Source organism: Engraulis encrasicolus, chromosome 18 (assembly GCF_034702125.1).
Source record: "Engraulis encrasicolus isolate BLACKSEA-1 chromosome 18, IST_EnEncr_1.0, whole genome shotgun sequence".
NCBI lineage: Eukaryota > Metazoa > Chordata > Actinopteri > Clupeiformes > Engraulidae > Engraulis > Engraulis encrasicolus.
Window position 1 is genome coordinate 19348692 of NC_085874.1, and position 26768 is coordinate 19375459.

Sequence of the window (26768 nt, forward strand, 5' to 3'; positions counted from 1 at the left end):
GAGAGAGAGAGCAAGGCAAGCATTCAGGAGTTATTTACTTTATTTATCATGTTTTTTTTTAAATCTTAGTCTGAGGTCTGTTATGCCTACAAGAACAGATACTGGTAATGGTATAAGAACAGATACAGAGACTTAACGGTCTACATCCAATCAACACAAACATTCAGGATTTATTATACTGGTACTGCTGGCTCTCTTCACGCTCAAGACACCAGCAACACAAACATTTATTTTTTATCTTAGTCTGAAGTCTGTTACCCCTACAAGAACACATATTGTTGCTTCTTCACGTTCTAGACACGAGCAATACAAACATTTATTAACATTTCTTTTACATTTATTTAGTCTGACCTCTGAAAAAGAACAGATACGGCTGTCTCTCTTCACATTATAGGAGTGAGCAACACAAACATTTATTACCAATCATTTATTTAGAACTCCTCAATTACAGGTCAGTTATGACTTTGGATAAAAGTGTCCGCCAAATGCAATGTAACGTTATAATTAAGCCTACAATGCCAGAGACTGCTGGGTATGTTATGTATTTATTTAAAATGTCTCAGTCTGTTATGCCTACAAGAACACAGGCACTGCTGGGTCTTCATATTCTAGGAGTGAGTAACAAAAAAATTGTGATTTATTCACTGTACTCTATGACGTATTAGTTATTTATAATATTTCAGCCCAGGGTCTGTTATGACTGCAAGATGGACACTGCTGAGTGTGTGTGTGTGTGTGTGTGTGTGTGTGTGTGTGTGTGTGTGTGTGTGTGTGTGTGTGTGTGTGTGTGTGTGTGTGTGTGTGTGTGTGTGTGTGTGTGTGTGTGTGTGTGTGTGTGTGTGTGTACAGTCGTTAGCAGTTTAAAAAGGTCAGGTATGTGTGTACCATGGCGACCTTATCAGAGATCCCCCCAGGTCAGTGATACAGTACCTCCCTGCCATCACCTGCTTTACTAGTCCATCTGGTTCCAGAGCTCAGAGACATTTTGGCATGAGCAAGAACACCTGAAGTCAGATGGGCCTAGTTGGGTACGAGTGGAATTCCAACTATGTGTGTTTCGCAGCAGCTCAGTGAGCATTATACATTTACAGCATGGAGCATGATTAACTGACCTTGAGAGGTGTGAGGTTTGTGTGTGTGTGCACTCGTGTGTGTGTGTGTGTGTGTGTGTGTGTGTGTGTGTGTGTGTGTGTGTGTGTGTGTGTGTGTGTGTGTGTGTGTGTGTGTGTGTGTGTGTGTGTGTGTGTGTGTGTGTGTGTGTGTGTGTGTGTGTGTGTGTGTGCGTACGCACACTGTTTTTTTCCCCCTTGGGTTGGGAGGGGTAATACTTAATTCAACCCATCAGTGCAATATCCTGCCAGTTGAGCAAAGGCATTCCTTGCTGAAAATATTCGACAGGCACACCCTGTTGCTCCTCCCCTATGTCTGTTTCCTGTGTGCAGTCACAGTGTTGTGGCTAAGGAGATGAGGACAAATCAAAATACTGCAAATGCCCTGTGCTTCATCCCGCCTTACTGAGACTAGGGGCCTATACTACAAAGCTGGTTCAGGATAAGTTAAGGTTACGTTAAGAGGTAAATCATCTAATAGAGTCCTCGTTTTCTTAAGAAAAGATCTTGAATTAGATTTACCTCTTAACTTAACCTTAACTTATCCTGACCCAGCTTTGTAGTATAGGCCCCAGGCACAGGACAGACGAGCATTTCAAATTAGTACAAATTTAACGCAACTGATTTGTTCAGGAAGGGATCTGGGGCAAAATGGGGGGAATAAAGCTAGGGGGTAAATAAACAATAGCAGCACATCTGCCAGTGCCAGTGCCAGTGTCAAGGCCTTGGATTGGACCAAACTAGAGGTAACCAAGCTTGTAGTTGTGCAGGGCAACCCCGGCCAGTTGGATAGGCATATCTGCAACATGTACTGCAATATTATAGTTGAATGGTGACTACATTAATGCTTGAGTTGATGTGTATGTGTACTCTACTTTACCTTGTGTTAATGTACTTTCAAAAAACGAACTCTACCTACCCTCTGCACTTATTGTTTTGTATATTTCCTATGCACTTTGTTTCTACTAGTAGAGTAGAGTAGAGAGTAGAGTGCTTTTATTGTCACTATATAGATATAGTGACTATATAGATATAGTGAGATTGTGTTTAGTAGCAACCCACAAATGCCCACAAAATAAAAGATGTATTTACAGTAAATAAATAATATATAAAAATCCATAAAAATCCATGTGCATAGTGATGTCGGCTATGACTATGTCCACGATTGTAAGTCGCTTTGGTTAAAAAAAGCATCTGCCAAATGCAATTTAATGTAATAATATTATTATGCACGTAATAATAAAATGGTGATGTCTGACCAAGTTAGGGGTCAAGTTTTGGCAAAGGACTGCACACACTGATGAAGGCTTGATAGCCGAAACGTGTTTGCTTTTTGGACATGGTGGTAATATAAATAAATAATGAGACGCAGTTTGTGAGTGCGGATTTTTCTTCCTTAAGTTGACCAAGTTAGGGGGTCACCAACCTTGTAGTTCTGCAGGGCGTCCATGGCCAGCTCTCTGCCTTTGGGGGAGAACATAATCAGAGCTGCCAGCAGCTCAGCCACCTGCATCTTCACCATAGTGTTGGACGTGTCCAGAGCTGAGGAAGGGGAAATTACAGAAATGTGTAAAAAATATAGTAAGTATAGTAATAAAGTATAGTATGAATAATATAATGTTTACATTAGATGTTGTTGCTATTATCATTAACAGTGCTAAAATGCCACTAACCCATTCATGCCTGGTGTTGCGTTGTGCAAAATTGGCCCTGGCGCCTGGAGCTGCATTACGCAACATTCAGACTCATGCGATTTGAGACAAATTTATTAAAAATCTTTTGTTTGAGATGAATGAATACATTCTAATAAAAGACGAGGGTCTTAGCGTCTAAATGCAACTTAGTGCACATTTTTATGGGCTTCAGAAGCTGAGATATTTAGGTTTTCATAGGCTGAGGGCAGCTTTTTTAAAAAAGGGCTCAGGCATTGCAGGTGCATGATTTCCCTGATACATCCCTTTGCAGTGTACACACATCTGCAGCAACTACACGTGCACACGCACACGACACGCACACGCACACGCACACGCGCGCGCACACACACACACACACACACACACACACACACACACACACACACACACACACACACACACACACACACACACACACACACACACACACACACACACACACACACACACACACACACACACACACACCTTCTGTGAGCATCTTCATCTATCCCTCTGCACCCATACACACCTACGTGTATAGTACCTACACAACAGGAGAAGAAAAACTCGGGTGCATGCAATTAAAACCCCTGCCACATTTTTGCTCCAGCCAATTATCAATGAACCAGCGGATCCTAATTGACACACAGTGGGTTTACATACAGTGTTGAATCTCGCCCTCCAACCCGTGCCTGCAGTTCACCTAGGGAGCGCTGTCGAGACAGCAGAGGTCATAAGGCTGGCGCTAATAACTGACAATTGTGCTCGCTGTCGGCTGAAACTTGATAATATTACTGTAAGTTCTGAGAAACCAATGTGGAATTCAATTAAATATACAATAACCTGGGAGTTATGTCCTTCTGATTTCCTACAGCTTTGGCATTTATGAGTCAGGCTCCGCTAGCATCTTGCTAACAAAATTGCTTTACGGCCGTCGTGATCACAGCAATGCAGCCGGCCGACCAATCCAAACGCAGTGTGTGAAGCCACTCGTGATGTCATACTGACAATAAAGACGTATTTTACAAAGATCCAGCGAGTTTAAACATTCAAATTAAGTGCTGTTTGAAAGGATAATCAATCCTGCCTTTTGGAAAAATAAAATGAAACGATGATACCAATTCTCTCCCAAAGCAATGGCAGCATCGTGGTTGAGCTCCATGGGACCCCATTCATTTTAACAGCCTCTGCGCTCCTTGGCGCTCCTCTGCGCTGTCTGGATGGCTCCACTTAGTGGACAGTACCACCCGAAAAAAGTGGCGAGATTCCTCTCTCGTACTACCCATAAACACACTCTGTTGCCACACAATGTTGCCATGTCGATGAGCTAATTAGTGAAATCCCCTGTGTTGAGAGCCCCGGCAAAAGGAAAATGCACACACCTTGCATCACATTCTGACAAATACCTCTATCTCTTCACAAACACATACACTAAACATTTCCCTCTTGACTTTGACCTGTGTTAATGCCTGTTGTTTATACAGTCCATGTGTCTTGAGATATTCATGCGGGAATGACATGTATTTATGTAAGCTATTGACACCTTATAGGGACACTGTGCAGGAAATGGTCAAAAAAGGTACTGCAACTATGCTGCTTATTGAAATTGGGCTGCCTATTGCCAAATTTGATCTTTACATGAAAGTTTACCAAGTGTTCAACAAATATTTTCTAGTATGGTCCAAGTACAGTCGTTTTGGCAGTTAAAAATTGCTATTTTTGGAAAATCAAAATGGCGGACCATGGAGAAGATCCCCCTTTTCATGTATGAAAAGTGCAATTTTTCCAGACATAATGAATACTTAGAATTTGATGCTGGTGGTAAGTATTCATGAAAAATTTAACATTAGTGAATGGGCAGCATGAATTCTGGAAATAAACAACTAAAAATCTCACACAGTGTCCCTTTAATTTCCCTCTGGGAATCAACAAAGTTACTCTACAACTGTACCACTATTAATACTACAAACACCTTTGTGAGCATCATCCTCCAGACCTATTCTTCCATTTCCACAGCCACACACACTTAGCTGAGTGTCTGTCTTGGCGTATCCCTCTATACATAGGTTTTTCGTTTACAAACATTTTCGTTGTGAGAAGGGGCAAGATGCTAGGCAGTCAACCACGTGAGCACATTTTCTGAGTAACAGGGTCAAAGACGTCCAAAAAGGAACTGTCATTCAGTGTAACAAATACCTTCGGCTGACTGTAGCTGTAAGAAACATGTCTCTTTTTATTTTATTTTTTTCCAGTGAATTCATGAAAGCCTCGGCTGTCATCCATTCACTTGAAACAATTTAAAAATCATGTTTTTTTACAGTTACAGTCAGCAGAAGGTATCCGTTACACTGAATGACAGTTCCTTTTTGGACGTCTTTGACCCAACAGCAGTTTCCAACAATCAGAGGTTGAAGAGTGCGTAGACAGGGGCGCGCAGCCAGGGATTGTTTACAAACGATGAAATCCATGTATACCCAGCAGACACACACCTTGCGTGAGGGTCCTGACGTATCCCTCGGCCTCCACGATGAAGTTGATCCCGGCGTGGGAGTTCATGATGGCGCGCACGCAGCCCACGCAGGTGAGCTGCAGCAGGGCGTCTGCGATGCGGGCACAGCCGCGGCCCGACAACCGCTCCACCGCCTCCATCAGCAGGTCCAGGCCGCCCAGCTCCAGGAACTGCAGCATCCACGTGCGGTCGCTCGACTCCAGCCGTCGACGCAGCCCCGAGTAGTTCACCATGGAGGGCACCTGTCGTTGGGAGGGGTGGAGTTTGTACATGGTAAGTATAATTATTTAGATCATTAATCACTGTTAAATCACTCTCAGCTGCCCCGAGTAGTTCATTATGAAGTGTACCTGTCGTTGGGGGTGGAGGGTTTGGTAATTATTATGCATGCTAAATATAGTCATAATCATTTTTTTAACTGCACTCGGAGACTCTTAAGACAGGACAATCACCCAGGACTTGTACTGCTTTTTGTGTGTGCAACATACTACCAGCACCATACCTTGTGTGTGTGTGTGTGTGTGTGTGTGTGTGTGTGTGTGTGTGTGTGTGTGTGTGTGTGTGTGTGTGTGTGTGTGTGTGTGAGTGAGTGAGTGAGTGAGTGAGTGAGTGAGTGAGTGAGTGAGTGAGTGAGTGAGTGAGTGAGTGAGTGAGAGAGAGCATTTTGGTGTATATGAACTGATGTAAGGCTGATTGCTGTACTCAAGTGTGTGCTATATGTCATCTTGATTTATCCTCAATAACATCCAAAAGGTTATGCAACATCAGCAGACAACTAGCAAACAGTGATACCTTTTAGGATAATATTTGGAGTAGGCCTATGGTCAAAAGGTTTTTAATGTAAACAAAGTCTGCTCCCATTAGAATAGCTCAAATCTCTGAAAGGGCTGAGCCGAAAAAATGCAGCATCACCAGGTACTGACAAGTCAAGGGCAGCGTGAGCAATACAACAGCATATTGAAATTGGCAGAAGTTCTCCTTAAATTCCTTCGTGATTAATAAAAGTACTCTTCTCTATTCTACTACTACTATTACTCTACATTAATATTTATTTCTATCTGATTGCAACAGGCCCAATAGTTCACCAATAGTACCCTCAGGTACTGTTGGGTTTAGTTACTCTAACATATGGTAAACAAACACTGTTATAAAGCGACAGCATCAGATCAGATTGTGGTATTGAAGTGGTTCTGAGCGGCCTCAATATATTTACAGAAATCGTTTAATTGTTTTCTGGGTGATGTTCATGCTGGTCTTCTGTGCATCAATGTGTCTGGGTGTCTGTGTTTCGGTCTCCATGCTCCACGTTTGCCTGCCTATTGGTCTGTCTGTCTTTTTCAAATGCGGTACTTTGATGCACAAGGTTCTGAGTCTGCAAGTTGCCCTGCTTGTCTGCATGCCTCTTGGTCTTCCTGTCTGTCCATCTAGCTTACCTGCAACAGTTTGATGCACAGCTATCTATGTATAAATATCTGTCCATCTGTCTCCCTGTCTGTCTGCCTGCCTGCCTGTCTCTTTGTCTGCATGTCTGCTTGTTTTTCTTACCTGCAGTAGTTTGATGCACAACTCTGTATGTCTAAATGTCTGTCTGCCTCTGTCAGTCTGTCTGTCCATGTGTCTATCTGCATGTCCGTCTGTCTCACCTGCAGTAGTTTGATGCACAGCTCCGGGTCGGCGTTTTCCAGATTGGCTTCCAGTCGCGCGTCAGGATCGTCATGGCCACCAGGACTGGTTCCCGTGGCAATGGCCACCTTCTCTTTCAGGGCGCCCCACTTGCCCTTCCCAGACATGGTGGAGGTCAGTAGCACACCCCTGTGGCACAGAGGAGGAGGAGGAGGGGGGGGGGGGGAGGAGGAGGAGTAGAGAAGAAGAGGAGACAGAGGATTAATGAAGAGGAGATAGAAGGGAGGAGCATAAATCATACCAGTTTTTCCCTAGGTTGAAAATGCACCCAAGTATGCACCAAGAAAAAGACCATAAGGCTCAATTCTTGCTCTAGTAAAATGAGAATGAGATAATGAAGAAGACCAATCAACACACCACACTCACTCACCACCAAGCCAGAACATTATTTGTAACTTGTGGGACTGCACTTTGTTGGGTATTTACGTATATATTATATAAATTTATATTATATTGTCATAACAGCCATGGTAGACTTGCACAATCTGGAGACCTTGCACCACCTGAGGTTATGCTGAAAAGGTCATATTGTTCTAACACTTAACTGGTCCAACTGGATATTATTCAGGGGTTCTCAAAGGTCTGCAGCATTCTCTTGTTTGCGCGACTGCCTTTAAAAATCTGGGCAGATTTTCACCAAATATTGTGTGCCAATGTACAAGGGGTATGTCTTTTGATTAGGCTAAGTTTTGGAGGTCTGCACTCAGCACTTTCAAGATGACCTACTTTATAGATGACCACAGAGGCATCAGAAACTTCAATTTCGGGCATCAAGTTCCATCTCCTTTCATTGTTCAGCATTAAACCGCAATTTGAAGAAAGTGACACTTATACTGTGTGTGATAAGTTCTCTCAAATAAACTATGACATTCTCTTCCTCGCTTGAGGACATTGTGCTCATCGTCATTGTCAAAGTCAAACACTTCAGGACAGCCGACGATGAGATCAAATAGAATCTATTTCAAGCTAATAAGGACACATCGATCTAACGGAAATTGAAAACTCTTGCACAGAGCTAAATATGCCTTGACCTTCCTAGTCTCAGCAGCAGTGGGAGAACAAGAAGAGAAGAAGAGAGACGGAAGAGAGGACCACAACTGAACGATCCACTTCATTCAAATGAAAACCTAGCAGGTTCCATTACAATGGTGGGTGCTGAAACCAGAGAGGTTCTGAGGAAAAGAATGAGTACGGGAAGGTCAAATGTGTGATTTAAAAAAAAACAACTGGCACAAACTAGAGGCAACTCTGGGCCTTATGGTTCAGCGAGTGGGTCAAGCAATCGGAAGCTCACAGGTTTGAATACCGCACCATTAGGAATGATGTTAGTGGCGTCAGATTATATATGACTAAAGATCTTTTGCACCCTCATCCATCCATCTGAGGTGTCCTTGAGCAAGAGATCACCACAGTGCACCAAGGGGGACACTCCCAGTACATGACTAATTGTGACTCGCTCTGGTCTGGATGGGGGCATCAGCTCTGTGCATGCTGCAACAAAGTAATTATAGTGTTTAGATATGAATGAGTAAGCGATTGAGTCCCAAGGCAAAGTAACACCAGGTGCATGACTCAGTGTTACTCAAGCTAAGTAATACACAAGCACTACCCCTAGCTAATCTCCGGCACTGTGATAACACTGATTGAACACTCACCGATTGCACACACACACACACACACACCTTTACTGTCACAATCTCACTTCATAGAAACCGCTCACAATCAATGCCTTCTTTGTGCTTCTTTCTGTAATGCACGACGAAGCCAAGCAACCTAAATTCCAGTTCACCTGATCATAAAACGATTATGTGTGTAAAATTAAAAATTAAACAAAAGGCAATAAAGCAGGTGTACAAAAGCTTAACCTGTAACTGATTTTATCTGAATCTCATCTCCACAACAACTTTGGGCCACAGTGTTTTAAAATAGCCACATAAAGCCTCCTGACCACGGCAATGAAAGGCTTTTATTGTGATGCTCATAAGGCATAAGGCTGTGGCATCCAAATGACTCATGTCATATGATAGCTTTTAGATACTGTGTGCCAACCCCTATGCAGGGCAGTGAGCTGGTCTCACGCTGGTGCCATATTGACTCTTCTAATTAGCGCTGGTCTCCTGGGAGAATGGGAAGACAGTTTCCTGCATACACACTTTACAAACACAGCACAGGTGTGCAAGCGTTTGCGCATGTGTGTACACAGGGGTGTGTGTGTGTGTGTGTGTGTGTGTGTGTGTGTGTGTGTACACAGGTGTGTGTGTGTGTGTGTGTGTGTGTGTGTGTGTGTGTGTGTGTGTGTGTGTGTGTGTGTGTGTGTGTGTGTGTGTGTGTGTGTGTGTGATTTGTTCATCCCATCTGTGCTGCACACTCCACGTCAATTCTTCCCTCCATTACCAGCCAGATAACCTCTGACCTAAACTCTGACCTGCTGCACAGTTCCAGAAAAGATGATATTTGCTAGGTCACATCACACCTTTATGATTGTGACTTCATGCTGACAGACCTGGACTAAATACTAAAAGAGCTCCGGTTACTGAGGATCTGTGGATATTTATGAGCAGAACATTTCAGAAATACATTGCATATAAGAGTGGTGCAATGAAAGTGTTGCGAGTTCAGTTGGAAAATTTTACCTCACAGTTTAAGTTGGAGGCTTGCCATTACTTTTTTCCCCAAAACATGGCCTTAAAAGAACAAGACTACCCATGCTCTAACAAGCCTCACGGATGGAAGGGATGACTACCCATGCACACACACACACACACACACACACACACACACACACACACACACACACACACACACACACACACACACACACACACACACACACACACACGTCAGGCATGGACTAGTCTGTGTCTACTTGTATGGGCTTACTGTTTCTGTCTTTCCCAACTGCCCAGTTACGAAACATGCCTTGCTTGCCACTCATAAGGCTAACAAGATGTCTACATTTCCACATGCTTACCATTCCTACAATGAACATAGGGCAATGGTTTCTTTTTCGCACATGGTTGAGAATAATTCAAATAGCTTTCCCATGACACACCACCTACAGAATAGCTTGTGGGTTGTCTAATCTCACAAGACATCACCATGGAAACATGAGGTGAACATGCAACACCAAAAAACGAGCAGTGCCAACGAACTGTGTGCACAGTAATGGCCGGCCAACCACCAAGTTTGGACAGCTTCAGTACTTCACAAAATAAAACCATCAAAATACCTCACAGCTTAAATCAGCCAGCCCTCTTTTTTTTCCTCCTAAAATTCCTAGCTGCCCACTATACTATCTTATCTCGCTGGGACATTCCATTCGAGTTGGTTGTCAACAAAAAAAGGTTAGAAGTCATAGTCACTACAAAACCAGGACAGATGCATTCTTGTCCTAGAGAGGACTGGGGAGTGTCTGTCTGTTTACGTAGGAGGATTTGACAGCAGCACCACACCTTGTTTTTTTTCTATTATGATCCGCTGTCTGCTGTATTTGGCACATGCTATGTTGTTCTTCATCCCAATTGGACCCTGCCTGTAATGCCGCTTAGGCAGTTTTGTATGTGAAGACAGTCTGAAGACAGATGTGTTGCGAAAATCTTTGTCTATAATGTTAGTTACATGCAAATACTGTGGTAAGTAGTACTGACGCAGACAGACAAAAATAAAAAAAAAGTGCTTCACACAAGTGCAGGTAAGGACAAATGGAGTCACTATCAAACACAGTGCTTTTAAAGACACTAGTCCTTGAAGTAAACAAATAGACCAGGCACAGTTACACAGCATTAACTCTTCCATTTATTTAAGACCGCTGCTAATGACAGTAACACCTCCTTTTGCAAACAAAAACCAAAAGCTCCAGCAGTAGCACAGAGTCATGAGACAAATGATTCTGCAGTATGTGCTGACAGCCAGTGTGACTACACTCTGGGAGTCCTGCTGACTAGATTGTTGTTTCCGCAACCCAACATCATTAAGACAACTACAGTTTCTATTTAAGTGGTCCATTCTAGGTCATGTCAACAGGCACCACATGACCCATTATGGGTTCAGGTAAAGTGTATGGTTTAAAAAGTTACACAATGTATCAATATGCAAAATATATGAACTATTTAAAGTGAAAGGAACTGTACTGCCCTACAAAAGCAAAGTGCAGTAGCTACACATTTGCTAAAATTGAGTTTAGAATGAAAATGGTCTTCACAACACATTCTTTATTGGGATATTGCCATGTCAATTTTGCAATATCAGTTTGTAAGAAGCATTTTAGCACCTTCATTTTTAGAGTGAGGTCAAAAATACTGCAGGACCAAGATGTGCATGGTTATTAAGGAATTTTATACTACGTATATTGTGTCAATAATAATGTCTGATTGAGTGAATGCATGTGGTGGGGCTGATGTGTTACATAATCACTCCATCCTGCTGACTTCTACAGTCAGCAGGATAACGGAATGACTAACACAACACAACAATAGTCTCCAGGAAGCACATAGACCAAACATGTGGAAACTGAGGTCAGTTTGTGCCGCCTGGTCTAGCCTGTTGACTATGTTAGGTCATATCCGAAGTGGTCACTCATTCACGGTATAGCCTGGTATACTGTTGTAAAAGTTATAATGTTAAAGTGCAAGATCCCTTGTTTAATTCAATCATAGGCACACCCAAACTCAGGAAAGTACAAGTCATCAGCTAATGCAGAAGAATAGAAGTTTAATGCACCATGCCCAGGTTAGAAAGACATGAGTGCAGATTTTCCTTCTCTATCACATCACAGTCAAGTCATGTAATTTCTGATTCAGCCTCAGGTATAGTCTCACCGTCATGAAGTCACACAGATTCTTGGGATGCTTGCTTGGGATTCAATATAGGTAAATAAAAACAACTGCATTCGGGCTTGGAGGCTCAGCTTATTCAAAGTTATCCACTTGGTATAATACCATCAACATCATGCAAAGAACTGTATTTTCCCTATATTGTATACATTGTGCACATCTATCAAACTTCATGGTGATGTTTCACCACAGAACAACTGGCTATGTTTTGAAGTAACCCAGGGCACAAGTTCAAGTTGAAGTGTGCTTAATTGGTTGATGTTAGGACAGTAGTCTATAACTGAGGAAAATACTGGCTGAGAAACAAGCAGGGGGGTCTAGTTGAAGAAGTTGCCAACAACAACTAATGGGCTAGGATCTGCATGAGTGATCATTCACAGACGGTCTTGTGTCTTGTCTTAAGTTTTTTCACATAATGTCATTATTGAGGACCACTGTTTGACCTTTCTAGCTTAGTTCCAATATTGAAACATATGTTTGCGATGCAGTAGGCTATTGCTGGCACGGGTGTAGAATCAAGACTTGAAGAGAATAACATCAGTGCCGTAGTAGCCTACAAAACTTGAATTTCCAACCAAAAGTGTGTAGCTTCTTGTCAATGGTAGGCTACTTGATGTATAGCCTTACAATCAGAGTTGAGTTTAAGATGATTTGCCCATTTCGTCATCGTTCACACCACACCACCCCACAACTCCATTTCATAAAGCCGTTTATTTTCCAATAGCTAAAGAAAGGATTCTTTACCTGTAGGTTGTCTGACGGTTTTTAAATGAACAATGGAGTAGATCCGACCTCTTCCCGGAGTTGTGTGTTGATTTCACTTCACGGAGGACGGTGGATGCGGTTTCTACTTTTCCATCTACTCCACGGGCTAAAGCGGTGGCAAATGGGCAGTCGGGATGACAACATCTGGATGGCTCCACCCTCGAAACCGAAACGCTTGAATCACTTCATACTACTCCGTCTCCTCCCTTCCTGAAACACCAACCACAGAAAAGTAAAGCGCATAGAACACATCGCGATTTTATACACGGTCAATGTAGCCTGTCTGTCTCCAGTTCTCGCCACCTTTTAAGACTTTACGCAGAGGAAAAATGATCAGAAATGCAGTAGGGTATGCTCTGTGTGTCTGTGTGTACACTGTACATGGCCAATTGATTTAGCCTACACATTCATTCCAACTCTGGATACAATCCCAACCGCACCAGCAAAGTCAATCCCCGCTGCAGGGGAAGGGAACGCACTCGCATGGTGATGCCTGCGCGATTTTCCTGCCAGACTTCGACCAACTTCCGGCAGCACTGCAGGGAGGGAAAGATGCAGGCAGCTGCAGTTTGCTATAGAGCTTGTGCATCTCTGAATGAATACTCACTTTGCATTGCGCTGCATGCATTTTTGTAGAATGTACCACCACTACATGTAGGTGACAAAATGTATAATAAGTGAAAGCCCATTGGGAAACTCCAACTCCCATTGTCATTGTGACACAGCACACAAGTGAACACTGCACACAACGAAATTGCATTTATGCCTCACCCGTGCAAGGGGGCAGCCCTCAGTGGAGCCCCATGGGGAGCAGTGCGGTGGGACGGTACCATGCTCAGGGTACCTCAGTCATGGAGGAGGATGGGGGAGAGCACTGGTTGATTACTCCCCCCACCATCCTGGCGGGTCGGGAGTTGAACCGGTGTCCTGTCGATATGAGCGACCCGTCGATATGTGATTCTTTTTGCTACTGAGCAGGCGCACGCATGCGCACACCCTCGCGGCGTTTTTCGCGGGTGATTGCCCATCGAATTGTGAGACCGCAGTTTACGATAGGATCCCCTGAGACAGTTAACTTTAGTGACTCAACCTGTATGAAATAGCGTGGATCATCCAGCAGATCATAGGCCCTACACCTGTGTAGTGACTCAGACTTAACTTGGTTCTCCAACCCAGCAACGCTTTTTGTAGCCTACCCGTAATTATATCAGGCATAGCCTACTAGGCCTACATATTCTCAGTTTGGAAAATCTGCGAAATAGCGTGGCCTCGAACATTTGCTACTTTGTTGCCTAACCGTAATCGCTCACACACGCAGCCTCGAACATTGTAACATCGATCAGAAAATAGGCCTACTATTTATGTAGAGAGGCATTCTCATTGCAAAATGGAAAAAAAAATCGCCCCCTCTGATTAAGCTGTCAAAATGCTCCCTCCACCCTTTTCATTCAAGAATTTGAATCGACTGCATTGTTAAATGCCTGAACATGACAATAAAAAATGCACTGGTGGGGATGTTTAGAAAATGATCCCGGTCATTAAAAGAGGTGTTGCCCATAAATTGACAGACATCTGCCAAAACAAAGCCTCTATCTGCTATCTGCATCTGCTATCTGGGAATCTCTAATCGCGCTTGTTTATTCTATTTACTGTCAATGTGTTTATCCCCATAGCACATCATTTCATATGGCGTTGCCTTGCGAGCCCACGTCGCATTGAAACCAAACTAACAGCAAATGGCTGCATTAAACAACCCGTAGCCAGGCCCTGATCCCAAACACTTTCTCCAGTATTTGCGCAAACTCAACTCAGTCTCTTTCATATGGCACGTTTGTTAACTTGCTCAAACGAGAGGCTCACGGCTTTTTAGTGGTCAGCAGCCGCTCTTATTAAACTCCGCACTGAACGATTGCACACCCCTATCCGTGAAATAAACAAAGTAATGGTTATTAAACAGTCCTACGTGGAATGATTGAAACGCCTTCCGCGGAAAATCAAGGTCCCTCATTTAGATGAGGCATCGCAAATCGATAGAACACCACTATCGAATAGGGCGACCGGTCGCTCATCTCGACGAGGCAACACATCTCGACAGAACACCGGCAACCTCTGGGATGCAAGTCTGACGCCCTAACCGCTCACCCATGACTGCCTAGGCTATAATAATGACTCTTGTGATGATCTGACACTTTCTTTGTAATTCAATTACAAAGAAAAATGTCAGATCACGAGACGAATCATTATTATATATCGTCGGCTTGCTACCAAAACCGCCTAAGTCCGAATTTGGTCGAAATGAGATTTTTGCATAAACTTACTCCCCTACCACAGCTGCATCATCCTGCCTTTCTGCCAGGGTCATTGATCAATCACAACAGTCACCAGAGTCAAAAATCTGTATGTATAAAGTCACACACTGCCTATGATAAAATGAATGACCGGGGACGTAGCTAGGGAGGACAAGGAGGGTATTTGCCTGTTGGCCTAGGGCCCTCCTGCAGGTGGCATGGGGGCTCTATCTATTCATCCTGGGGCCCTGTGCACAATTGTTCTGCCAATGTGAATGACTTGGGTAACTTGACTTAGCCATTTTTGATGCAAGAAGCAGTTTATTTACATCTGTTAAGAGTTTTTTCTCTCTCTCTCTCTCTCTCTCTCTCTCTCTCTCTCTCTCTCTCTCTCTCTCTCTCTCTCTCTCTCTCTCTCTCTCTTCAAAGACAATGGCCATGTTTCAAAACTTCATCCTTAGACATCTGTCTGAGATAATCTTGTTACCACACAATGGTTGTAGCCTTACATTAATTAATGGTTGTAGCCTTAAAACGAATTGAGCAATTATCAATCATGTGTTTTAAACGATGTTTAATCAGGTTTATAGAAGACTGCCATAAATTGCATCATCTTATAACAATGTGGTATGTCTAACAAATATTTGATGTTTAATAATGAAGATTTTGAACAACGTAGGGATGATGGCACTAGTGCAATACATTATAGCATACACATCAGGATCACCGACTCCAATGTGTAAAGTATCCAGTAGTGGTTCTATACCATATACTGAATGCCACGGTCGTGGTGTTGAAGTGGGAGGGGCACAGTTCTATGACCAGGTTACCTCGGTCATAGGCAAGGTTGGGAGGGTGGGGCAGTTCTATGAGCATGGAAAATAGCAGAAGTTAACCAAAGATGATAAACAAGGAGGAGACAGTTCATGAGGAGGTACAAGGACCAAAGAAGTGCCCCACCCCTTCATCCTCCTCCATGACTGATGGGACCTCAACATGGAGATTGGACGCCACTGCATGGCTTACTCAGGGCTAATGTTCTCGAAACCTTTGTTGCTAACTAATGTAGCAACTAACGACCCAGCTGCGACAAAACTGTTTCTGGAACACTTCGTTCGGACTTACAAAGTACCAATGTTTACAAGTAATGTAGTTAGTCGTTCGTCCGATGTTGGTGTGAACGACGCAGGTGTTCCTGCAAAACGAAGTAGGGGCTGTTCGTTAGTACTACCAAAGAAACTCAAGAGAAAGAACAATCTCTTGGCGGGGAATGCATTGGCCACGGTGTAGTACGGGGGCGTTGCCTGAGGACACGAGTGGATGGAAAATTAACTCCCTTGCGCATGGTCATTGGTCATCCATCCACGATGGATGCCATTTTCGTACTCCGTAATTTGTGGCCAAGTAACGGCAGCTGTTGGTCAGCAGTAATTGCTGGGGGTAATTAAGGACAGCTGACAGACATTCACGCTGTCCTATGACCTGTTCCACAGTGAATAACATTTCCGTACTCCCCTCGCCATCATTTCCTACTACGCTGTTATGACGTGAGTAAGCCCTCTTGTCTCAAGCCTCTTTGGTACTACTGTCGGAATTGGAACGACTAGCATGGTTAGCTAGTTCACCTTTGTTTTGGGAAGCACGTCACTCTTGCTCGTTGTTTGGGGCGGGTTCAGGCAGAGTTCAAGCAACATCGATCGATTACTGCCACCAAGTGCACAAGCCTCCGACCCATACTACACCAAATGTCTAGTCATGTTACGAACAGGGCTGAAAAAAACCCCACCAACACAATATTCAAATAGGGGACAAAAATATTGTCCAAATATAGTAGGAAATTATATGTTCCACTATCGTGCTTCACGAGCTCCGATCAATCAAAGCTGCGCCAAAAAAAAGAACCGTTTGATTACCATCGGGATTTGAACCCACACCAAAAGCAGCATCTCGCATGAATGCAGATTATTTAATTGCTCACATATCTCCACACATAACAAAGCCAATAGCACATTTTGATTAAACTCCAACAAGCATAGGCTACATGGAAATACATGTAGCCTATAAGTTGCCATTGCGAAATGCGCTGTTCACTATTATTTTTAAAAGGCACCAGTGTGCGGTGATCCTTCTTGTAGGCCTATTCCTTGCATTGTAGGCTATGCCTTAGTCCACAAGAACTCCAAACTACATCGTAGGCTACAACAAGTTCAAAAATGGACATTATGCAACTGCCCTAGTATGTTGAAATAGTGCGTAATGGAAAGGCACTCGGAAAGGCACTCGGAAAGGCGAGCGTGATGACAAGAATAGGACACTTCTTCGCGTTAAGGTCTTATGTCATAGTATTCATATTCTTCTTTTCATTTCAATTCTACTATTGTAATACAAGTCTGTCACAAGCAGCCGGCCAATAGGCTACTGTTAAAGCAAATGTTGTTTCAGCAGTGAGCACACTCCAAATAGCGCCATGGCCCATGGCGCACGAAGTGCAGTGCAGTCAGGGGGATCAGAAAACAACACAGCGCATCGTGTCATTCTTTCTCTATCTGTGTGAATTGGGCCATCGTTTTGTGTTTTTGTAAAATACAGGTGAAAAGCAATTTGACTTGGCCTTAATGTGACTGCGTGCGTGGCTGCGAGGCAAAGACTCTCCGATGCCAGAGCTCCACAAGCGCGCCCAACAGCACGCGTGGATCGGCCACTTTACGCACACACACAGAGGTTGGATAAACAGTTGCGCAGAGGAATAGGCACCTGCGTTTAATGTAGAACTAGGTCTATCTTACTGAGGGAATCGAAATCTTGTCACACTGAAAATGCCTTCGCGCTTACCATTCACCGCCCATTGCTCTTCATTGATGGTGATGTGTAGACCGACATTTGGTTACTGCATTTAATGGGGTGGATTTTGGGGATATGATTGTGTTAACAGGTCTTTTCCGACGTTGAAGGACTTTGAATGTGCCATGTTTACAGACATTAACGGGCCCTTCCATAGGTCCCTTCCTGCTCGTCTTTATGTACAACGGCAATAATGGCAGTTCCACCCGCTTACGTTGCGCGTAAAGACTGCGTGCAGACTGGAAAATTAAATAAACATTCTGATATGTTTTATTAATTCTCAAGCGTAATTTCAGTTATCATTTCAAGCAGCATTTAACTGCAAGCTGCCTGGCCATGACCTGTTGAAAGTGTTGCGTTGCCTTTGAGCGTGAGAATGACTTCGCTTGCCGTTCTGGAAAAAAGATGTGATGGGTGGTTATTATATATTCACCGAGGCTTGAACTCACGCCTCCGATAAGGAAACGGCAAACGTGTATGGAATTCCGACATTCTAACCACTCACCCACCAACCGTGCTTCCATAGTAGTGGTAGGCTATAGCGTACAATATTAAACATTAGCCTATATGCAAAACCTAGGCCTAAGTAAAAAATAATAGGCCTAAATGGTGGATTGTAATGTCGCATTTGGTAACTGCAGTTGAAGAGGGGTGAAGTCGGGGACATGATTGTGTTGACAAAGATTTGTGGACTTTGATAGATGTATAGCCTGAATTTGACAGGCACTGTGTGGTAGGCTACAGCGTGGTACAGCGTCACTGCTTTGCGACAAATGCACCCGAGCTGAGGCGAGACACTCCGAGCATTTCCGAAAACTTCATCGTCCGTCTGAACTTACTTGGTTGGAATTTCATCGCACTTACTTCGTACCTACATCGGACCACGTTGGTCTGAGGGTTTCGAGAAATCGTCGTTGTTGGTTAGTTGTTGTGTCGCACTTCGTTCGGACTTACTTGGTCCGAAGGCTAATTTTGGTCGGATTCGAGAAATCCACCCCTGTGTGGCACTGCAATCTGGTCCTGCCCTGATATGAGAAATGAATGTATTACCTTTGAGGCAATTGCTCTCACACAAGGACTAGAATAGTTTTACTTTGGAGGAATATGTAAATAATGTTTTTTTTTAACACTAATGTGACTGAAAGTTATAGAAAGTAAAAGAAATCTGTGAAAGTCTGTTGGTAGACATGAGATTTACCAGCATGCTAAATTGTTACAAGGTCTACAAAAATATTTCAATCATTCGCCATTTCCAGGATTAAAGTTTGGAATAAAAATAAAAAAGAATAGTACAACTATCAACATGATGTGCAGTGCATTGTTCTTACTGTGCTGCATCAAATCATTTATTTTAAAGTGTTTTGTTTTCCTTAGGAGCCATTTCATGTTTGACTTGCAGATTTACTCAAAATAAATAAAGAAAATAAATTAACATCTGTTTGTAGTGGACCAATGACACAGACAGGATGACAGGATGATGCAGATGTGGTAGGGGAGTAAAGTTCTGCAAAAATCTCCTTTGCCCAAAATTATTAGGGGGGACTCACAATTGCTCTTTGCCCAGGGTCTCAGATTTCCTAGAACTGCCACTGATGTTTGGCGCCCCCTTTGGCGCCTAGTTTTTCCCTGTTTTCCGAAAAACCCAAAATCGGACTTAGGCGGTTTTGGTAGCAAGCCGACGATATGGTGATGGGGGACATATGGTGATGGGGGACATGGTGTCTGCTGTCGGAGTCGTCCATGTCCATGTCCATGTCCAGTCTTCCATGTGACATGCTGTGCGCAACTGTTCCTTGTGTTTGGGATTTGGCTTTTCTCTCTCTCTCTCTCTCTCTCTCTCTCTCTCTCTCTCTCTCTCTCTCTCTCTCTCTCTCTCTCTCTCTCTTCCTCCTCTGCCCACAAAGCATATCCAATAGCTGATATTGCTGATAACTGCACAGGTACTGCACCACTACCCTTCACCCTCTTCTTAAATAGCCCATTACCTCTTTGAAAATGGAGAGTGGCGAGTGTCAATTACTCTGTACAAATTTTTTGCAATTCAATTCAATTAGGCTACTGAGGCATTCACGAAATGGTGTACTCAACATTCTACTCAATTACTGTAACTGTAGTCATCACAAATTTTCTACCATTGTACAACATGAACCAAGAGACAAAGTGTTTTTTTATTTGTATATATTTACTATTTTTTATGTGTGTGTGTGTGTGTGTGTGTGTGTGTGTGTGTGTGTGTGTGTGTGTGTGTGTGTGTGTGTGTGTGTGTGTGTGTGTGTGTGTGTGTGTATGTGTGTGTGTGGAGTAGAAACCCCTTGGGGAGTTTGAGGTTTGTTCAGGCTTCAGTTGGACTTTGGAGGCAACAGGTAAAGACTCTGGCGATCCAGGAGCGTTTGCAAGTGTTTGGTCCATCAACAGATGCATTCGAAGTCATCTCAGATGCAGGGACAGCCGTCTCTGCATGCTTGTCTGCTGGTGGGTGGAGATATATACCGTATAGTGAATGGACAGCTTCCAGCTTTCCTCCTCTCTCTTACTCCAAATCCAGCATGAGGCACGTTCCGCCTCCTCCCCCATCCGACGAGCTGCCTGCTTCTTACTGTGCTCATCCATGCCTATGGCAGACAGGAAACTCCACGCAGACCTTGCTGGAAAGCCCCTGCACCCTATCTCCACGGGGAAGACCCATGCCTGCCAGCCTCTGTCTCGGCAGTCTTGGGCCAGCTGTTGGTATTTTGCAGCCTTCCTTTCATGGGCCTCCTCGCACCCCTCCTCCCATGGTACTGTCAATTCAACCAGGATGATCTTCTGGTCCTTGGATGACCACAGCACTATGTCTGGGCGGAGGGAAGTTTGCACCACCTCAGGGAACTGCAGTCTCCTCCCCACATCCACCCTCATCTCCCAGGAACTTGCTGCCTGGAGAATGCTGGTTCTTTTCCTTTTGGTGGTCTGTGAAGGTCCAGTTCCCTCCTTGACAAAGGTGATGGCTCTCTGTGCGGTTGTGTTGGCTGGTCTCTTCTTGACCCTCTCCCGCTCTATGGTGTCGGCCAGTGAGAGGAGCACTTTGTTGTGGCGCCATCTACACCGCCCCTGGGTTAAGGATGTTTTGCACCCAGACAGTATATGGGCCAAGGTCCCCCTCTTGCCGCACAGCTTACAAAGCGGATCCTCTCTTAGACCCCATGTGTGCAGATGTACTGGGGAGGGGAGGGTGTCATAAACAGACCGTAAGAGGAAGGAGATGCGGTTGGGCTTCAGGCGCCACAGCTCCCTCCATGTGACTTTGAACCTGGGCAAGTCCCATTTTGTCCAGGCCCCCTGGGAACCTTGCTGCTCTGCTCTTGCTACTCGCTTCTCCTCCTCTCTGCTCCTCACTTCCGTTTGCACCATGCCTCTCCTGGTTCTTGTGCTTGCACCTCCCCAGGTTTGGAATTGTGCAGAGCCAAGGCCTTGTCGGTGGATGCACTGGTTGCCCACTATATCCCGCAACTTCAAGGAGCTGACTGCCTGATCCACCGCTACGTTGGCAGCCCACTTGCGTCCAGACCTGGTTGTCATGCCAGCTTGACTGATGAGGTCATCGTTGGAGTCCCTCAGACTTAGGACAACTCTGCATTTCGCCACCTTGTACTCCTCAACTACTGGCGACAGTGGGAGTTGCAGTTGACCGGACCTGATGTAAAGTCCCACTGATGAGAAGCTTGGGGGAATGCCCAGCCACCTCCGCAGGTGCTTGTTGGTTCTCCTCTCAATGAGCTCAATGGTGGTCATGGGAAACTCGTAGACTGTGAGTACAAAGGAGCCTGGGCAAGAGGCCATGTTGGTACAGCCAGGTCTTAAACTTGCCCGGGAGTAAAGATTTGTCAATCTTCTTCAGCCACTCTTCAGTCTGCTTCACCGCCTCAGCTACGTTGGCACCATCCGTTAGTGACGCATTAAACCACTTTCCCAGGCATTTTACCGGGTTACCCTCGATTGGTGGGATGACCTCACCCTGGACCTGGAGACTAAACTTGTTGGTCACTGATTCTTGAAAGTTTGGCAAAAACATGTCCCTGCAGTAAAATATTAATTCTGTTGAAAATCAACTAAATTTTCACAAACAAAATGAACCCAGGTAATGGCCAAGGGGTCTGTCACACGAATACACAGTTGTTTGAAATATTTAAGTGTAATTTTATTACTTTTCATGGCTATAAACCTGTCCACTCCCTGTAAAAACGCCTGTCCCAAGGACTGGCATCATCATTTCAATTGACTTAAAATACAAAAATCACTAACAGAATTGAACAATATCACCATGATGTGGAAGACAATATTAAAGTGGTTCTACAGATGTGCACATAGTGGATGTAAAACAATATTTACTATTATTTACTGATTGCTCAAAATGTGTCCAGCATATTGGTCACCACCGTCAGATTTTTTCTAAAAGACAATAAAATCAGGTATGAACAAGGTAATTTTCATTACTGAGGACCCCTTTTCAAACCTTTAGCTCTACTGCCTACTTCACCATCACTGAAGCTCCTGTAAGTTTATTATTTTGTCCTCAATTTGTTAATTTGTTTGGACACTGGTACTGTCCCAACCATAAACTGTCAACACCGTCGGGGGTTTTAATAGTATTGTATTACATTAATGTTAATAAATATATTTTTTTTCAGAAAAGGTATGAAGCACCCAAGAAACAGAGTGAAAATGAAATTGCTAATGTGAACAAACAATGCATAATATTTAAAAGAGTGTTTTTTTGTCTCACACCGTCAGATGTCACCACCGTCAGATTTTGTTCTGCTCATCATGTTGTTCCATATTTTACTAAATTGTGCTGGTTAATAAAACATTACTAGGCATGTTAGTAATAATTGTGATCCAAAATGATACTCTAGCCACCACTGAGGTGCATTTGGAGGTTTTTTTGTCAGAAAACCTGACGGTGGTGACATCTGATGGAGTTCACCAAAAAACACATGTTTTACGTGTTTTTGACATGTTTTAAGAATATGCATACAATAAGTATCTACAGTTATGTTGAATTGTTAAAGTAATTCACTTTAATACAGTAAACATGTGTTTTTACTTCTAATTCTGTCTGCCGCTGTTGACAAAACAAGAAAGAGCCCATTTTATGAAAAATGTTAAAACATGGGGATGCATGCATTCACTGCACAGGCAAGACCTACATCTATGATAATACACCTCTATATTTTGGATTTGAACAACTTAAAAGCTCTTTTTACCACATGTTCAACAACCAGTGGCTTACTTCCTAGATAATCTAACTAATGAAGTAAAAACACATGCTCATACTGTGCACACACAAAAATAAAGTGTTTATGCAAGATGCCATTGACTTGAGAGGGCTATTTATTTTGCTAAATGCAGGTACTAATTAGGCCACTTTCACCACTCTCAGATTACTGTCACCACCGTCAGTTCTTAAGTCACCACCGTAAGAAGGAGTTTTGGACATTTTAAAGGAATGTGCTTACAACATTTTCCTTAGGAGTTGTTGAAATATCAAAGTAATAGCCAATTTAAGCCTACACAAATATTTGTGAAATTACAAAAAATTGTTTGTTCTATTTAGGCGTTAAGTAAGCATCGTATGACGGTACATATTTTAAAATTAGAACACATGAAACAGTATTAAAATAGAACAAAAGTGAATTTTCAACATTTAAAGGCATATGTGTGAACCAAAAAATACACATAAACACTTAAAAACTCCAGATACATATGCAACCAAATCAATACAATTTTAATAACTTTTAATTGTGTCTGACGGTGTTGACAAAAAACAAGGTATGATCGGAGAAAAGCCTGATTTCTGAAAAAAATACATAATGGGGAGATTGGCCTTGTGCATTTCTGAAAAGCCAAGACCTTAGTCTACGAGGATATACCATATAATTTTGTAATTCACTTTGTTTTTTTCTGTCAACATTGCAACCTGTTTTAGCCACTTTCTCAAGAATCAGTGCGGTGACTCTACCCTTCTTGATAACCATGCTCCTGGACTTCCTGGCCATGAACAGCATCCCTGCCCAGGAGGCAACGCTGCGCAATGTATCCAGCACCCATCTTGCTTGGACGTGCGTCACAGCAGTCACTGTGATGTCGTCCATAAACGCTCGCAGTACTGGCTGCACAACACCAGATTCCAATCTAGGGCACCGGGTTATGCCTTCCGCAGCGATTAGCAGTATGTTCATGCCCATAGTGAACAAGATGGGGGAGATGGTGCACCCTGTTGGAATCCCCTTTTGGAGGTCCAGCCAGTTGGTAGTAAAGAGTGCCGATTTAAATCTGAGTCGAAACCCAGCAAGGTAGTTGGTAATTAAGTCTCGGATTGCCACAGGGATGTAATAATGGTCAAGTCCTTCCTGGATGAGATCATGTGGAATTGACCCATACGCATTGGCTAGGTCTAGCCAGACGACTGTTAGGTCGCTTTTCTTCCGTTTTGCCTCTTGGATCAGTTGGGTAATCATCGAGGTGTGTTCCAGACAGCCCGAAAAGCCTGGGATTCCACCTTTTTGAATGGAAGGGTTGATATAGTGGTTCTGCATCATGTAGGTGGTGATTCTTCGTGCCAGAACAGAGAAAAAGATCTTACACTCTACGTTCAGAAGAGAGATCGTCCTGAACTGGGAGATTGTGGATGACCCCTCCTCTTTCGGCACAAAGCATCCCTCAGCCAACTTCCAGCACAAGTGCAATTAAATTTGCTTCACATAAAATTAGAAAACATAAGCAGAGGAAACCACCAAAGAGATCATAAAAACAAACCCTACCCATGTCAGACATGGCACTGACGGGAGACACTTTTGTGCTACGTCTCTTTAGAACCTACACTGTAAAAGATTTCAAGCTGAAATTTACAGCTAATTGATGGGGAATAATTGCCAGCAAATTGTTTTAAATTTACAACAAATTGCAGAAAAAAAACAGTTGCCAGCAAGTCGTTTAAAATTACAACACTGTTCCGTTTTCAAAACTACTCTGACCATGGCACATGTCCTGCCCCCTCATCCGCCCGCCTCCTCCCGCCTCCACCCCCGCTGCCCGCCTCCATGTCTGAGATGCCTTCAACATAGTATCGTCCCCATCCTCCACCATGACTGAGATAGCATGGTACCATAATGCCACTCTGCTCTAAGCATATACGTCTACAAGTTCAGCCTTGCATGGGTGAGGCACAAATAATAAATCACTCAGCATAGTGCTGTCACAGTGACAGTGATAGTTTCCTCAAGAGGACTTTCATTTATCAAGTCATCTCAAAGGGGGGTTCAAAAACAGTCACAATAAGGACTGTATGGATATGCATTTGTCAATCCAATCAAGTGGCCTAAATTTAATATTATGCAAAAAACACCATAAAACATGCTATGCTATAAGATGGCTCTCAAAAGATGAAACAACCCAACCAGTTAACCTGTCAGGCAGCCAACCAGTTAACCGGCCAGGTAGCCAACTGGCCTTGACAGACTGGCTGGTTGACTGACCAGCTGCCTGTCCGATTCACTGGCTGCCTGGCTAAACCAGCCAGGCAGCCAGTCAACCGGACAGGCAGCTGGTCAGTCAACAAGCAAGGCAGCAAGCCAGTCAACTGACCAGGCGGACAGGCTGTCAGTCAACCTGCCAGGCAGCTAGCTGGTTAACTGGCACTATGCTGTCAGCCACCCTGTCAACAAACCAACCACTCATCTAGTCGGCTAATCAATTGATTGCCAGTACCAGTGAGCGCCAGTGAGTCAGGCGCTATGCTGTGCCATTCAGACAAGCAACCAAAGCAGTGTGACAGTCCAGGTTTATATAGCGGGGCAAGTGAACCATGTGACCAGAGTAATCAGGCATTGGGCAGGTGCTGGCAATCATTGAATCACAGCATGAAAGTAAGTTAATAAGTAATAAAGTGAGGCAAGGCACTAATTGACAGATTGGTTAGGTATAGAGTGTGACAACAGAGTAACAAGAGAGATCTGTATCAAAAAGCTAACAAGTTCCTAGAATGTTCCATTCATTGATGCTCCTGCTCTAGAACTACAGTTTAAAAACAGACTGGGCTCCTTCTAAGATAGTGTTTAAAAAAGTATAAGGATATTCTTAAATGGATTGGTTTTGGCCCTTGTTTAATGCACATATCAAAACTTCAGTTCCAAAAAGTTTTCATTCTGATCCATGTTTATAAGTAAACATTCCATATATATGTGGAATTGTCTACACAGTGGTTGGACAAAATAACTGAAACACCTGTCCTTTTAATGTGTGGGAAGTTTCATGGCTCAAGTGGGCCAGCCTGTTGGCCAATCTTCATTAATTGCACATTGCACCAGTAAGGTGAAGTTGAGTTGAAGTGCTGGTGAAAAGTTACCAGCTAATTGTTGTAAAATTACAACAAATTTGCTGGCAAAAAAGTTGCCAGCTCATTGGTGTGAAATTAAATTAAATTGCTGGTGAAAAGTTGCCAGCTCATTGAAGTAAAATTAAAGCAAATTGCTGGCAATAAAATGTTGCCAGCTAATTGTTGTAAAATTACAACAAATTTGCTGGCAAAAAAGTTGCCAGCTCATTGGTGTGAAATTAAATTAAATTGCTGGTGAAAAGTTGCCAGCTCATTGAAGTAAAATTAAAGCAAATTGCATGCAATAAAAAGTTGCCAGCTAATTGTTGTAAAATTACAACAAATTTGCTGGCAAAAAAGTTGCCAGCTCATTGGTGTGAAATTAAATTAAATTGCTGGTGAAAAGTTGCCAGCTCATTGAAGTAAAATTAAAGCAAATTGCTGGCAATAAAAAGTTGCCAGCTAATTGTTGTAAAATTACACCAAATTGCTGGCAACAAGTTGCCAGCTAATTGTTGCGTTCTTCCAACGCACACACTGGAAACTTCACAACATACAGTCTTTGAAAATAATGGTCCTGGGCCATTCCATTCCTTCTCATGGGATTTTGAGATATATTCTGTTGCCGAAGCCATCAAAAAGCCAAATTGAACCACAGGGGGGCTGCCACACCTGAGCATCGTTTATGCCCATCGTCTGTATAAATGGACAA

At 43.4% G+C, this 26768-nt stretch overlaps 1 protein-coding gene across 3 annotated transcripts in view; it reads right to left on the reverse strand.

Moving 5' to 3' along the window:
- LOC134469135 (inverted formin-2-like) overlaps positions 1-12928 on the reverse strand; it is a 47864-nt gene extending 34936 nt beyond the window's left edge. For 2 of the 3 annotated variants that reach the window (XM_063223204.1, XM_063223205.1), the window contains exons 1-4: positions 12554-12928; positions 6938-7106; positions 5275-5536; positions 2536-2651 (exon numbers count right to left, since the gene is read on the reverse strand). In XM_063223204.1, coding sequence (XP_063079274.1) covers positions 2536-2651; positions 5275-5536; positions 6938-7084 — 525 coding nt within the window. In that variant the 5' untranslated portion in view covers positions 7085-7106; positions 12554-12928. Of the gene's footprint in view, positions 1-2535; positions 2652-5274; positions 5537-6839; positions 6854-6937; positions 7107-12553 lie in introns of those variants that run through there. The other variant, XM_063223206.1, reaches the window with a different exon arrangement.
- Positions 12929-26768: the final 13840 nt, after the last annotated feature.